This window comes from Paramisgurnus dabryanus, chromosome 6, assembly GCF_030506205.2.
Source record: "Paramisgurnus dabryanus chromosome 6, PD_genome_1.1, whole genome shotgun sequence".
Taxonomy (NCBI): domain Eukaryota; kingdom Metazoa; phylum Chordata; class Actinopteri; order Cypriniformes; family Cobitidae; genus Paramisgurnus; species Paramisgurnus dabryanus.
In genome coordinates, this window is record NC_133342.1 from 16743940 (window position 1) to 16757907 (window position 13968).

A 13968-nucleotide genomic window follows, 5' to 3' on the forward strand; every position below is an offset into this window, starting at 1 on the left:
TTCGGTGCAGATAGTTTCCGTTTCATCACCGAAATTTTAAATAACGGCTTACCTGTTTTGTAGTTTAACTTTTGACAAGATAACCAAAATGTATGATAAATACATTTTAAAAACTTATACCCGTCGAAAAACATCCGTTTTTTAATGTTTAGTTTGATGAACTCCTAAATATGAGAGGCAGAGTACCTAGCCTGTTCGGCTAAATTACATGCGCAAGCATGGCCACCACGCAGTATCGCAACATTGATACAACGAAAAGCTATCCAAAATTTACAGACTTAAATTAGATCAGAATTTACGTTTTATAATAGATACATTTTTTAAATAAAATAAGGTCATCAGAAGTAACAAGGTGCAGAACAAATATTCAAAATGCCTCAAGTGCACAGAAACAAAACACAAGCCAAATAGTTAAATCAAATCAGATAACCCAGAGTGATTTATAAATAAAATAAAATAAATTATTGAAAGAATAGAAATCTATAGCCATAATATAATTGCCAGCTTTGTCTTTTAAATGTAGAAACAAAGAGGCAATGTTTTATTAACTAAGAAACCTCCGTGTAGCCCGGTCACAGGGGATGTTGGATTTATTAACGCATTTTAAAAATATTTATTGAAAGCTGTTACTTCACATATTATTTGCAGCATTATAATAATATGCTGTATATTAATATATTGTGAGAAAGCTGTTATATGTGAAATCAGATAATGTGTGAACCCATATACGGCTAAAATTGAATGATCCTCATTTCATAACACATCTGCGACGATTGGACTGTGAGATTGGTAGTCGAATCAGGCTTCTCCTATCGATGCATCAAATCTTCGACTATTCGGGGTCACCCCTAAATTTTATACTTAATAGCAATGTATTAATGCATTGAGCTGCGATAAGCGTCACTATTCCGATGGTTTAAATGAAATTCTGGGCACTTATTCATAAAACGTGGGCACGATTTAACTTAATCGAGGGAACGAGTTAATAAAATGTGGGCACGATTTAACCTAATCGAGGGAACAAATTACTAAAACGTGCACACGATTTAGCTTAAACGAGGGAACAAATTACTAAATCGTGCGCACGATTTAGCTTAAATGAGGGAACGAATTACTAAAACGTGCGCACGATTTACTAATTCGTGGTAACGAATTGCTAATTCGTGGCCACGATTTAAAAAAAAAGTTTTACCATGTCATGAGAAGGGCTCCGTAGTAAACAAAAAAAGAATGTGTGTGTCTGTTTGTTATCATGTTTTTATATGAATAGGTTATTTTCATTACCATTAAAGTGCAATTACTGAACATAAACAGGAGCTTAATAAAAATGATCATTTTAGAATTTCATATTGAACTTATCTGTTTGTGCAAATCAACTCTACATCTATTATATTATATAATACATGTTTCTTTAAAATCAAACTTTATTCTTTTATTTTTATTCATTCTTTCTTTAGGAAGGATTTAAATGAAATACAATCCTGTTTTTATTTGAATGTATTTTCTACACATTAGTGAGGTGTCCAGATTTGTGTATAAATGCAAGACGTCCTTACATTATGTTGTTCAGTTTGTTTAGTTGTGGGGAAATTATATGGAAATGTGCAGATGTCAACGTGCTGTTTGTATGGTTTAACTTACACTAGGTTTTGTCATCGCTTGCACAAACGAGCATATGGCAAAAAAAAAAAAAACTTGGACAGTGTGTCACAAAATACTGTTCAAATAGACATTCTGTGACACTTACCACTTCAGGTTGGATCTTGAATTCCTGTACGCTAAAATGTCAGCTTGTTTATTGAACAAAGCATGCATCATTATGAAACTATTCTTTTTGACCTCTTGGAGTGAAAACAGACCGAACTTGAAGCCACGCATGATCTGCCTCCGATATCTCGCACAACACACACGCGCCCTCATCTGCTTCTCCTATCATCTACGCGGTCGCGCGCTAAAGGGTGACGCAGCCTGACTCGCGAAACTTTCGAACACGCCCTATAAAGTTTTAAAAAATATATATATTAACTAATTATTACCATTTGAAAGTAGCGCAGTAACGCCGCCACATGTAGCGAAGTAAAAGTACAGTTTTTTCACAATGTACTTGAGTAAGAGTAAAAAGTACCCATCCTTAAATTTACTCTAAAAATACTAGTTACCCAAAAAAATTAATCAAGTAAATATAACGAAGTAAATGTAATTCGTTATTACCCAACTCTGATGGGGTATTTTAAGCTGAAACTTCATAGAAAATATTCTGAGACTCAAATTACATCTTGTAAAAATGGGCATACTGTTGGCCCTTTAAAGCTAGTTATTGACTTAATAATAATAATGGAAAATTTCACATCCATTTTAATAGCATACACATTAAAAAAGTCTGTTATTATGGTACCTTGAGTGCTGAGGCACATGCCTTTGTACCAAACACATGATACTATTGCATAATGTTTGACACATAATCGGCTGTTAAAGGCATAGGTCAGTATTAGAACATAATGTACAGTACTTGAAATGTCATGTGTTACAAAGGCAAAACATGTTGTTTAGAGAAAATTATTTGAAATTTGTTCTTTTAGAGGAGTATTTACTTATAAAAGACAACAACACTTATGACACAAATGATCAGGTGTGAAACACCCTGTGACACCTAGTTGGTAAACACCTACAATAAGCAACTAAAGTGCCCATTAGGGCCCAGTAATTTAAAGCGCAAGAGAGACAGACATTTGTCTTTTCGACAGACTTTACATGAAAGTCTCCTTTATTCTCTTTGGCTTGGCCAGTAGGAAATGTTTCTGATATTACCAGTGCCCTGCTGATGAGTATAAACACAGGGGCAGATGGTAAGTGACTGCGGCCCCAGTGAGGGGACCCTGCAAGGGGAAAACTTGGCCCATTTGTTCGTGTTATTGAACTCAGCTCAGGCTGGTTTGAAAGTGTGAAAAAATTCTCACAGGAGTTTGTGGATATATTTATTACGCATGGCAAAAGTACGCACCCTACCATTTGGCTAAACTCTACGTAAACACACAGTGGAAACATTTTGTTTTGGTATACCTGTAGAAAATAACAGCTTTAAACATCTCGCTTGTTTTTCCCAGACACCAAGACTTCAGTGACAGCTCAATGACTTTTATAAGTTGCTTTCCACTTCCTGTGCACATCTTTTGTTCCACTCCTATTCTTCCAATAAACGCACAGATCAGAATGACTACAGTTTCATGAAGCATCTGAAATGAGCAATACAGGAAGTTCACATCATAATTCCGATTGTATTGTTCTATTGATCGGACAAATGTCATACTGGTGACGTGATGGGAAACAAGTACAGCTTGAACTTGAAGTCGTGCATTGTAACAAACAAGTAAAAGAGCCAAGAAGGACTTCCAACTAGCAATCCCATTAATCTCAGCAAAACCGCCTGCTGTTTCACATTGGATTTCTGAGACAACTTGGTCTCAGATAAAATGAACAAAGCTTTTGAACTGTTTTTCTGTGAGTGTACTTGGATCAGCTTACAATCAGAATCTACACAAAAAAGTGAACCAGCAATGGGTGCAATAGGTTTAGGGTATCACTGTTTCTCTCCATCCTCCCTGCCCTCATTGTTTCTCCAGGTGTGCCTGACTACACAATCTTCAAAGAAAAACGTTCGGATGATAAATGATCGGGAATACCTTAGCTCCACTCTTAAGAATAAAGGTAGAAAAGCTGTCACTGGGACAGTACCTTTGAAAAGGGTCCTAATATGAATAATACGTTTAGATAGGCTATCTATACACAACTTAGGTATGTACATCTGAGGTACTATGCACACTTTGGTTACAAATGTGTTTTTTGAAAGGATAACACACCATTTACAGATTTTAAACTTTTTCTCTTAATGGTATAATGGTACTTATACAAAAGAATGCTGGGTTGTTGCATGGTAGGTAAAACATGGACTTCAGTGGTTTAAAGGGCACCTATTTCATTGCTAAAAAAACTGTTATTTTGTGTATTTGGTATAATACAATGTGTTTGCGTGGTTTATGGTTAAAAACACATTATTTTTTACATACTGTACATTTTTGTAGCTCCAGATTTCCTTTTGTACAAAACTCATTGATCTGAAAAGTGCTGTGTCCCTGATTGGCCAGCTAATCTGTATGTTGTGATTGGCCTGAATATCTCTGACGTCAGCCGGAAATGTGACGCTCTTTAACATGTTTGAAAGATTTGTTCACAATGCAATGCTAACAGGAGCAGTGTTGTTTTTGGCAGCCCTTTTAGTTTCAGTCTTAGTCTTTTGGACAAAAATGCTTTTTTGTTTTAGTCACATTTTAGTCACTTATAAACTTGATAGTTTTAGTCAAGTTTTAGTCAAGTTTTAGTCGACGAAAACACAAAAAGGTTTTAGTCAAGTTTTAGTCAACGAAAACACAAAAAGGTTTTAGTCAAGTTTTAGTCGACGAAAACACAAAAAGGTTTTAGTCAAGTCAATTTAAGTAAAAAAAATTGTCTTTAACAAATTAATTTAGGTTAAAAACTATTGGAAATGGGCTAAGGTTTGACAAGTAGATACATGTAAAACCTTAAGCTTACCATGAAATGTGTCACAAGCCAATTGTCGAGTAAAATTGAATGTATATGATATGTTAACATCGTGATTTGTAAGTTACCTTTAAAAAAATATTAGCGTGATGAGCCTTCAGGTGCTGCTTGAGGTTGGTGGTATTCTTCCCACCTAGTCTGTGGCCACATTTACCGTCATCTCCCAATATGCTTTCCGTTTTTCGTTCTGATGGATTATACTGAAAGTATGTTCATAAATAATCTCGTCGTTTTCGTTTATCGGCAGTGGCGGAGTGGCAATCGGGAGAGTCGGGACTTTTCCCGGTGGGCCGGTAGTGTTTTAAGGCTGCGAGGGCTGGTCTGATAATAGCCGTGCTTTCAGTCTTTAGTCATGCACTCCGGCCACACTAAAACCTATTTATCATATATTTAATATGCTTCAGCGCTCAAAATGTATCTGGCCGCACCGCTCTCTCTATCAAGCCCGTCTGCCCGGAGTTCTATCAGCCAATCAAAAAATAAAGAAAGAGGCTACACAATAGCCAATCAGAAAATTGGACTGTTGTATCTAGGTAAGATTAAACGCAACAACCAATAAAAAAGCATAGCCTCGCACACACACAGAGGAATGGAGCTCCGAGTCCGAGCATCACTTTGAGCAGCACAGAGTAAGTCTGATCTCTGTTTTAATGTTACAACAAATGCACAACTTTGACACAAACAATGACAACTTGACTGCTGTTAGAGAATGTTTCCCAGATAATCAGCATCAGTTTTTCACGAGTGTCTGTAACTTAGCCAACACCTGCTCAGAACACGTAAGTTAGTTTAACGTTATATTTTTGTTATCACACGATGACTGACATTTTGTCACATAAAATATATCTCTCCAAACAAGCTTAATAATTTTATAAGCAACTGCTTTGCAACCAAAGTAAGCTTTAGCTTACCTAAAACTAGGGAACTGTTGACTTTAAGATCTTTTAAATAATAATTATTACACTTGGTATTTCATGTTGTTTTGCAGTCATTTTATTGTAATTTTAGATTTCAGCATTTGCTTATTTACAGCGAACCATTTTTCTTTTTTCTTTTTTCTTGACCACAGAGGGCTGGTGGTCTATGAAATTTCCCGGTAGATTTTTGGGTCCCACTCCGTCCCTGTTTATCGGCGTCACCGCCACGGTCCTTCAAACTCGCCACAGCGGCAGGTGTGTTGTTGTGTGAAATCTGGTGAGCGGCATGGCAGCAGTCTGGTGGTGGGCGTACTCAAAACAAGGATAGGAAGCATTTCATTGCTGATACTTTTTAGCTAAAAACAGACAGATTTCACACAGAATAGGCAGAAATGACATGCATTGTGAACGTCAGACTTATAATCATTTTCGTTCTGTCTGGTCAACGAAAACTCGAAAGTGACTCGTCATGTTTTCGTCACCTTAGAGACATTTTTAGCTAGTCATCGTCATAAAAAAGGTGCGTCAACGAAATCATTTCGTTATCGTCATCGTTGACGAAAACAACACTGAACATGAGTTAAAGGAATAGTCTACTCATTTTCAATATCAAACTATGTTATTACCTTAACTAAGAAGAGTTGATACATCCCTCTATCATCTTAGTGCGTGCACGTAAGCGTTGGGGCGCGCTGCGACACTTCGATAGCATTTAGCTTAGCCCCATTCATTCAATGGTACCACTCAGAGATAAAGTTAGATGTGACCAAACACATTAACGTTTTTCCTTTTTAAGACGAGTAGTTATATGAGCAAGTTTGGTGGTACAAAATAAAACGTAGCGCTTTTCTAAGCGGATTTAAAAGAGGAACTATATTGTATGGCGGAACAGCACTTTTGGGAGTACTTCAACTCGGTGCAGTAACACCCTCCCTCTCCCATTATGAGAGGGAGAAGGGGAGCGGATTTTTCAGGCGAGTTGAAGTACTCCAAAAAGTGCTATTCCGCCATACAATATAGTTCTTCTTTTAAATCCGCTTGGAAAAGCGCTACGTTTTATTTTGTACCACCAAACTTGCTCGTATAACTACTAAATAGGGAAAACGTTGATGTGTTTGGTCACTTCTGACTTTATCTCTGTTTGGTACCATTGAATGAATGAGGCTAAGCTAAATGCTATCGAAGTGTCGCAGCGCGCTCCAGCGCTTACGTGCACACACTAACATGATAGAGGGATGTATCAACTCTTCTTAGTTAAGGTAATAACATAGTTTAATATTGAAAATTAGTAGACTATTCCTTTAATTTGCAGGCTATGAGTCCGAAGCGGGAGGAATTATGATAATGTCGGTCTTGTCTACAGGCCCAGGAAGTAAACTGTTGCCTACAATCCGTGTGATTGTTGTAGTCCAAGAAAAGAGATTTACGTTGGAGACGATAACTTGCGTCAACGTTTACTTTGGGGTTTGTACCTTTTGCATATCGTTAACGTACTAGTACACACCTACACACTAAAGAAAATTGAAAATTGTGAATCAGACCATAGTTGCTCTTTAAATTAACCTTGAAATTTTAAAATGTCCACATTTGACCGAACCAACCCAGCATTTTGGGTTGAAACAACACAACACAGGTTAAACCCACTGGGTGGCTGTGTCCATTTTTTACCTAGCCATGAGTTGAAACAACCCAACATCGATGAATTTTACCCAACAGTTAGGTTTGTCTGTATTTTACCAAACTGTGGATTAAAACGAACCATGAAAATATCAAGATTTCATTACGTTGTCACTTTACATAAAGGTGTTTGCAAAGTCACTTAGTAGACAGCAGATCTGTGGCTCATGCAAGACCTGATGGCACGCAAGCTCCCGCTGGGGCCCTGGGCTGAACCTGGATCAGGAGGCTGAAGTGTATAATTTAACAACCCGGCAGATACCAAGAAAGCCAGTCACGCAGCATTTACGTCGAACAAATAAACACAGGTGCTGCTCGCGTGGGCTCTAGACGAATTGCCTTGTCATGCTGCAGGATTCATGTTTAGCCATTTGGTGCAGGGTTCATGGAAGTGTAAGGGGGAAGCGGTTTCTTGCATAACTACCGAAAAAGCAGTCTATACTTTCTGAAAAATTCAAGAACAGCTCAATTAAATCCAAGTATAATTTTGTAAATGAGTATCTGTCATTAATCAATATCATCTTTCTGTCCCTTGACCTGGACATCGCTCCTCACCTCAAACCCACCAGTATTGCAGGACAAAATCTAACAGTAGGTTGTTCTAAACCAGACAGAAGGCCAGACAAATACACAATCTTGTGATGTAGCTAAAATTGTGAAATCCCCATGAAAATGTTAAAGCACGCAGGTTAATACAGTAGTTTCAACAAACGTGGGACCACAAATGACACCTATTTTTAAGTCCTGTGTTGAACAGGAAACAGAAGGTGGACCGGGAGCACGTATTGCTCTCGTCAATCCAAATGTCACCATTAAGGTTAATGAGCTTGTTGCCCTCATTACTGTCTGTAGAACAGGGTGGAAAATATCACATCTAGCCTCTAGGGATTTATAGTATCTAGTTGCCTATGTCACAGTGATATAGTAAACTTCTTAAAATAGAAACCCACAATAGTGGCCAGTGACATAACTATGATGTAAATTGGTCTTTTTATAGACATGACAAAACAACAGCTAACAAGCTAACAGCATGATAACGTTCGGTCATCTTAGAGTAGCATGCAAATCAAAGGTCAGATCTGGGTCAGATATAGGCACAATCATGACAAAAATCATAATTGACAATTATTCACCTTGATATTGTAGTTGCGTTTATTATTGCAGATTAATACCCCTAGTTTTGAAATGTTTTATAATTTTCTGTGAAACAGCTGCATATTTATATTATAGATGCTTAGTTTAAATTATAAACATCTAAATATAGGAGTTATTTTATTAGTAAAAAATCCAAAACGAACGGCTAAAGGACATATCAACTTATCAATTTTAAAATCTCTGATTCACCACTGTACATTCTAAATAATGCTGGGTTATTTTTAGCCCAGCATTGGGTTAAAGAGGGATGAGCACAGCAGTTGGATTGAAATTAACCCAGAAAATGTTTATATTTGACCCAACAATGGCTTAAAACAACCCAGCATTTAAACTACCCTGCATGGGTTTAAGTCAAAATGAAATTTAAATGAAAAACTTTTTATTTTTTGGAATATTATGGTATTTTTTTTACAAATGGCTTATCTTCATTTTTTTATTCACGTGCCATCATAATCTTTAATTAAAGATGCTGTCTTTTTAGCTTTTCATTTCAGAAGCCGTTTCACTCGCATATACAGTACTGTGCAAAAGTCTTAGGCCACCATGTCATAGTTAGATTTGTTGTTTTTGCAATGTTATATTGATCATATTATATTATATATAGTCTCTTTAATAGAATACATCCAGAAAATACAGGAAATGTGTATATAGTATTAAAAACTGTATAAAAGTAAGCTGAAGTGTCAAGTTTTTAGGCTAAACTCACTTTCCAATTGAGCAATAGCAGGAAACTGCAGGATCTCTTAAATCTAAATAAATAATAAATCCCAATTTCTAATTTTAAAGAAATTTGTCTTTTTACTTCATTTTGCTCAAAAACACTCAAAAGATGTTTAGTGCCAAGAGAGGTCACACTAAACACTGACGATGCCTAAAGAAGACATTTAGTCCTGAAAATTTTATTTTTTTACATATTTCCTGTATTTTCTGTTTATATCTTAATAAAATAGATAGAAAAATAAATATAGATGGACATTAAATTTTCTAAAACAACAAGTTTGGTGGTGGTGGCCTTAGACTTTTGCACGGCTACCTCCGTTTCATGGCGACTTTATTACAACCCAGATGGGCTGGGCTCGTTCCTTTTTGACCCAATGCTGGGTTTAAAGTAACCATTTAATTTTTTTGAGTGTATTTGATGCCGAAATGCACAGATCCAGCTGTAATTGAGCCTTGTGGCGATTATGTAATTGCTTTACCTGTAATTGTAATCCTGATTAGTTTTCCGATTAATTGCAGAGCCCTAGTATTCACTCTAAATTCTACGTTCTGAGTTATTTTTAACCCAATAGTGGGTAAACATTGGACAGAACACATATTGCCTTAATAAATAAACCTCTGCTGGCTAGTTTCAATGGTTTATTTATAGGTTTATTTATAACCCAAAGTGTTCTGTCCAATATTTACCTAGCATTGGGTTAAAAATAACCCAGCAGATTTAGAGTGTAGACTACCAAAAGCTCTTCTATACCTTCAACTTAAGATATTTTAAGTGAAGTCTCACTAAGTACTTAGCATGTACAGTAAAATAACTTTAGATCCCACAATGCATATAAGGAACAGGGTTTATAGCCTACTATATTTTTAATAAATAATGGATATATAGGAGGGTAGCTGTTGGCCAGCATATTTCTGATGTACTGAAATAAATCAAATCACAAAACATGAGATGGCAAAACATTGCTGGATTAGAGAAATATAAATATTAAATTTAGTAAAAAAATCTTTATATTGAATCAAGATAGCAATCTGTGATGTTTAGATAGATCCATTATTGGTCAAACATGTTTCGCTATTAGACGTTTCCTCGGACGCACGCACATTGCTGCGGTTACGCGCCTGGAGCGAAGTTATAACTTCTGATCTGTGCTTGTTTATCAGTTAGGCTAGTGAATAAACTAACATCTGGAAGAAATACCTTGTAGAAAATAAAACCGTTCCGGTTTCCAAAAGACGAGGGGAGACGGCGAGCATGATTCCACTGCTGTGCAGATTTGACAGCCAGGCAATAATTCAAGGATCTATAACATTGTAACATTTTAAACTTTAATGTACTTTACTGGATAATATTTAGCTTTTATTAGAAATAATCTACTCTGGTGAAACTGTCTATATGACTTTGCATGTAAATATTTGGTATGCAGTTAAGAGGCATGCATATGTTTGCATTCTCAGTCTCCACATTCGCACACATACGCATGGAATGCAAGGTCTACTATGACCATCCCAATTTTTAGAAAACATATTTCATATCCCTTTGACACATGCAGTTATCACTTCTGCTGTCAAAAATTGTCAAAAGTACGATATATTTAAGCAGAAATTGGATCCAGAAATCTTGTTTACTCACTGACTGTAAAGGTCATGTGAAATATGAGTGCATTAACAGGATGTTTATTTAAACTGAAAAACATCCACAAAGCAAGCATGATGATGCAATATTGATATGGTTTAAAATCACACATTATATGACGGAATAAAGGCTGTCGATTGGATTAGACATTTGTCATTTTCTGAATTTAACTTAAGAGGTGACTGCCTGTGAAAGATTGCTCAGCGCAATTTTCAGGGTGTTGTGTGTGGCCAGGGCTTTGCTATCTACAGTAGTTATCCTGACTGTTTTTAACCTGAGCACTGCTATGTGGATAATTGAATATAAGGGTGGTTGCTATGATGTTGCATTCTGGCTGAAGTCAAAAGAGCCCATTTCCAATTCTCTGTGATATTCTGATCACTGGATATAGCTCAGATCCCTTCTTCTGTACAAAACAATGTTTTTTTTTCAACTGATTGTTGAATTGCACATCTAATGGCTTAGTAGGGTAATGGCAAATCTCTTCTCAACATCAGTCAAATGATTTTAAGTATAATGGTGCTTAAAGGGTTCACAATAGTCCATGAAAGGAGATAAATGCAAAATTACATAGCTACTCTTTGCTAAAGTTCAGGTCAGCACGGCCGTAATGCAGAAGTGAAAAGTTTATACTTTTCTTTTTTAGAGAGATCAGGACTCGAGGAGAATGTTAAACTTTTCTCCCTTAAGATGAAATGGAGCTTTTGCATTAATAATGTAGTGCTTTGAATTATGCACATCTACATTAAGTCTTTGTTCTAACACACTAACTCGAACAACATTTAATATGGTTGAAAGAGGGTTGAAGAATTCAATAGTGAATGAACACAGGGAAATTTGGGGTGACCATATACAGTAATTTGGGATGATCTGAGACCCCTGTACCATTTCATATTTGCCATTTATATCTTTCAAGATGTTTGTCACCTTTAGACTAGTTCACACCGATCTAACAAACTCCAACCAACAATATATTTTAGAATGAATGAGTTTGTCAGCGTTTGTTGGATCAGGATGAATTTGTTTGTTCGTGTCGGTTGGCGTTTGTTTCCTTTGTTGGTTCAATGTGAAATTGCCTTTACAAAGTTTACAGGGTTCATTATTGTAAGACCATATTCTGAATGGCCATTCAAATAAAAGCAGCATGGCCTTTGCAGTTCCTCTTCCATTCAGTCAAAAATAGTCCATTATGCCTAAAGTCATTTTCAGAACCTGAAAGTCTAGAGCTGTATTCAAAATAAAAAACTTGCTTACTGCATACTCAGTGCTAAACAGTGCATACTATATACGTCTTACGTGTTAATATAGTACCCTTATGCAACAATACATTGAAAAGTTCCAACTTCAGGGAATCCAATCAAATGTGTCAGGAAAAAGGCTACAACGTGGCTGACGTTACTTTATAGTCACAATGTAAGGTGGGAGTTTATAGTGAATATAGTCCCTGTAAAAGTGTATTGTTAGACACACACGGCAAGCAACAGTGTACTTCTTCTGCACACAGAATCTTTGCTATAATGCGGTAATAATAAAACTGCAGCACATAGTATAGTTTTTCGAAAACAACCCCAAAACGTAACCTTTTATATCTGGCCAGGAAATTCAAAAGGTTAATGATGTTTGAACAGTATCACATGCAGGAATCATCACGTGATGAACCACTGCACTCAGGACAGGAATAGCCAGGGGTAATTTAAACACATGATTTCGAGAGTAAATATCAGTGCCCATATAACAGGTTGTTGTATAAGATTAAACATCCTCCTGTTTGCATGAATCAACAGCGGTTCTTGAAGTTCCTGAAAGCTAAACCACACCTTCAACCCTGCAGACATCAGCTGTCATTGACGGCTTCGCATTAACACAGCCACCCGCGGAGGCGTGAGAGGGGTGTGACTAATCGCCGTTGCTCATTGGTCAGCAGAGGTTAACGAGCAGCACTCTCGGCCAACGCCTGACGCACAAAATTCGTGACGCCAATTTAAAGGCGGAGCAAACGACGTCATCAAATAGGGGAATATATTAAGTTAATTACATACCCATCCGCCGTTCTCCTGGATCCAGCCGTGCAGCGGTCCGTTCAGGTACTCTGTCATCCAGCCCGCGATGTTATCAACCTGCGCCGTCATCTCCTTATTCACGCATTCAACACAAACTGTCCCTCCAAATTCAAAAAAAGCGATGATTCTGCCCCAGTTCACCCCGTCCCTGAACAACTCGTCTATGACTGCAGTGAAGCGCTGGTGCGCCGTGATAGTCGTGAGATGCAGCTGCTTGGACATCTCGGCAAAGTCCGACTGATACAACCGCTCCAGTTCATCCCCGGCCTCTCGTAACACCTTATGAAGAGCCGTGTACGGGTCGTTGCGGTGGCTGGGAGAAACGACGCCGTCCTCCTGTCTCCCCATCATCAGTCCGTTAGAAACACCATCATCGCGTCCATTCACTTCCCATACGTAACCCTTCTTCCATAGCTTATGGTGGATATACTTCACCACTATATTGCGGTTGTCGTACACGCTCTCCTGTGCCATATCTACATGTATGTAGCTTAATAACCGTAGTATCCAATCTACTTCTTAATCGAGGCGCATCTTCATCATCACCGTCTTCATCAACAGTGGGTCGCTCCCATGATCTTTAGCTTCTTTTGCAGTAATTGAGCTAATTATTCAAATTAATGTAAATATGAAATGAATCACCTTTTTTAAATACTGACACCTTTAGGAACTTACTGCATGCTACCTCACACAAGTTCTTGCAGTGAATCCTCCAACGCTTCAGTACAGAAAAACGCCCACTTTCTGTTCCCTGCTGAAAAATCCAGGAACATACGAGGTGATTAAAGCACGGACATTCCTATCAGGACAAATATGCGAATAGTGCAAACATGGTTAAGGAAGTCGCTTGTGTTTTTGGTGCGATCTGCATGCGGCAAGTCATCATTTATCCGTGTTAAAAGTCCAGAGCTGCGGGAGACGGAAGAGGTTGGTTATGTTCAACGCACTTGTGAGTTTCTTCTCGCGCGGAGCGACAGGACTGAAGAAAGACTTTTTCAATGATGTCTGCTGTCGCATTCAGTCTGTTGATGAAAGCTGGACGTGTAGCAGTCAGATGTGTGTATGAGTTGAGTGTTTTAAGAGAGCTGTCTGCGTTGCTCTGTCGCTACATATGCAGTCAGACCGCCTGCATAGCAGAGAGAGGTGTTTCCTGGGCTACGTCACTCATTCACAGTCATTTGTGTGCGCGCGCGCGCGCGTGTGTGTGTAA

The 13968-nt window shown here is 37.7% G+C and overlaps 1 protein-coding gene across 1 annotated transcript in view; it reads right to left on the reverse strand.

Annotated features, from left to right (window-relative positions):
* The window catches only part of bcl2b (BCL2 apoptosis regulator b), a 57824-nt gene extending 43856 nt beyond the window's left edge, over nt 1-13968 (reverse strand). The window contains exon 1 of the mRNA XM_065268301.2: nt 12738-13968. Coding sequence (XP_065124373.1) covers nt 12738-13232 — 495 coding nt within the window. The 5' untranslated portion in view covers nt 13233-13968. The remainder of the gene's footprint in view (nt 1-12737) is intronic.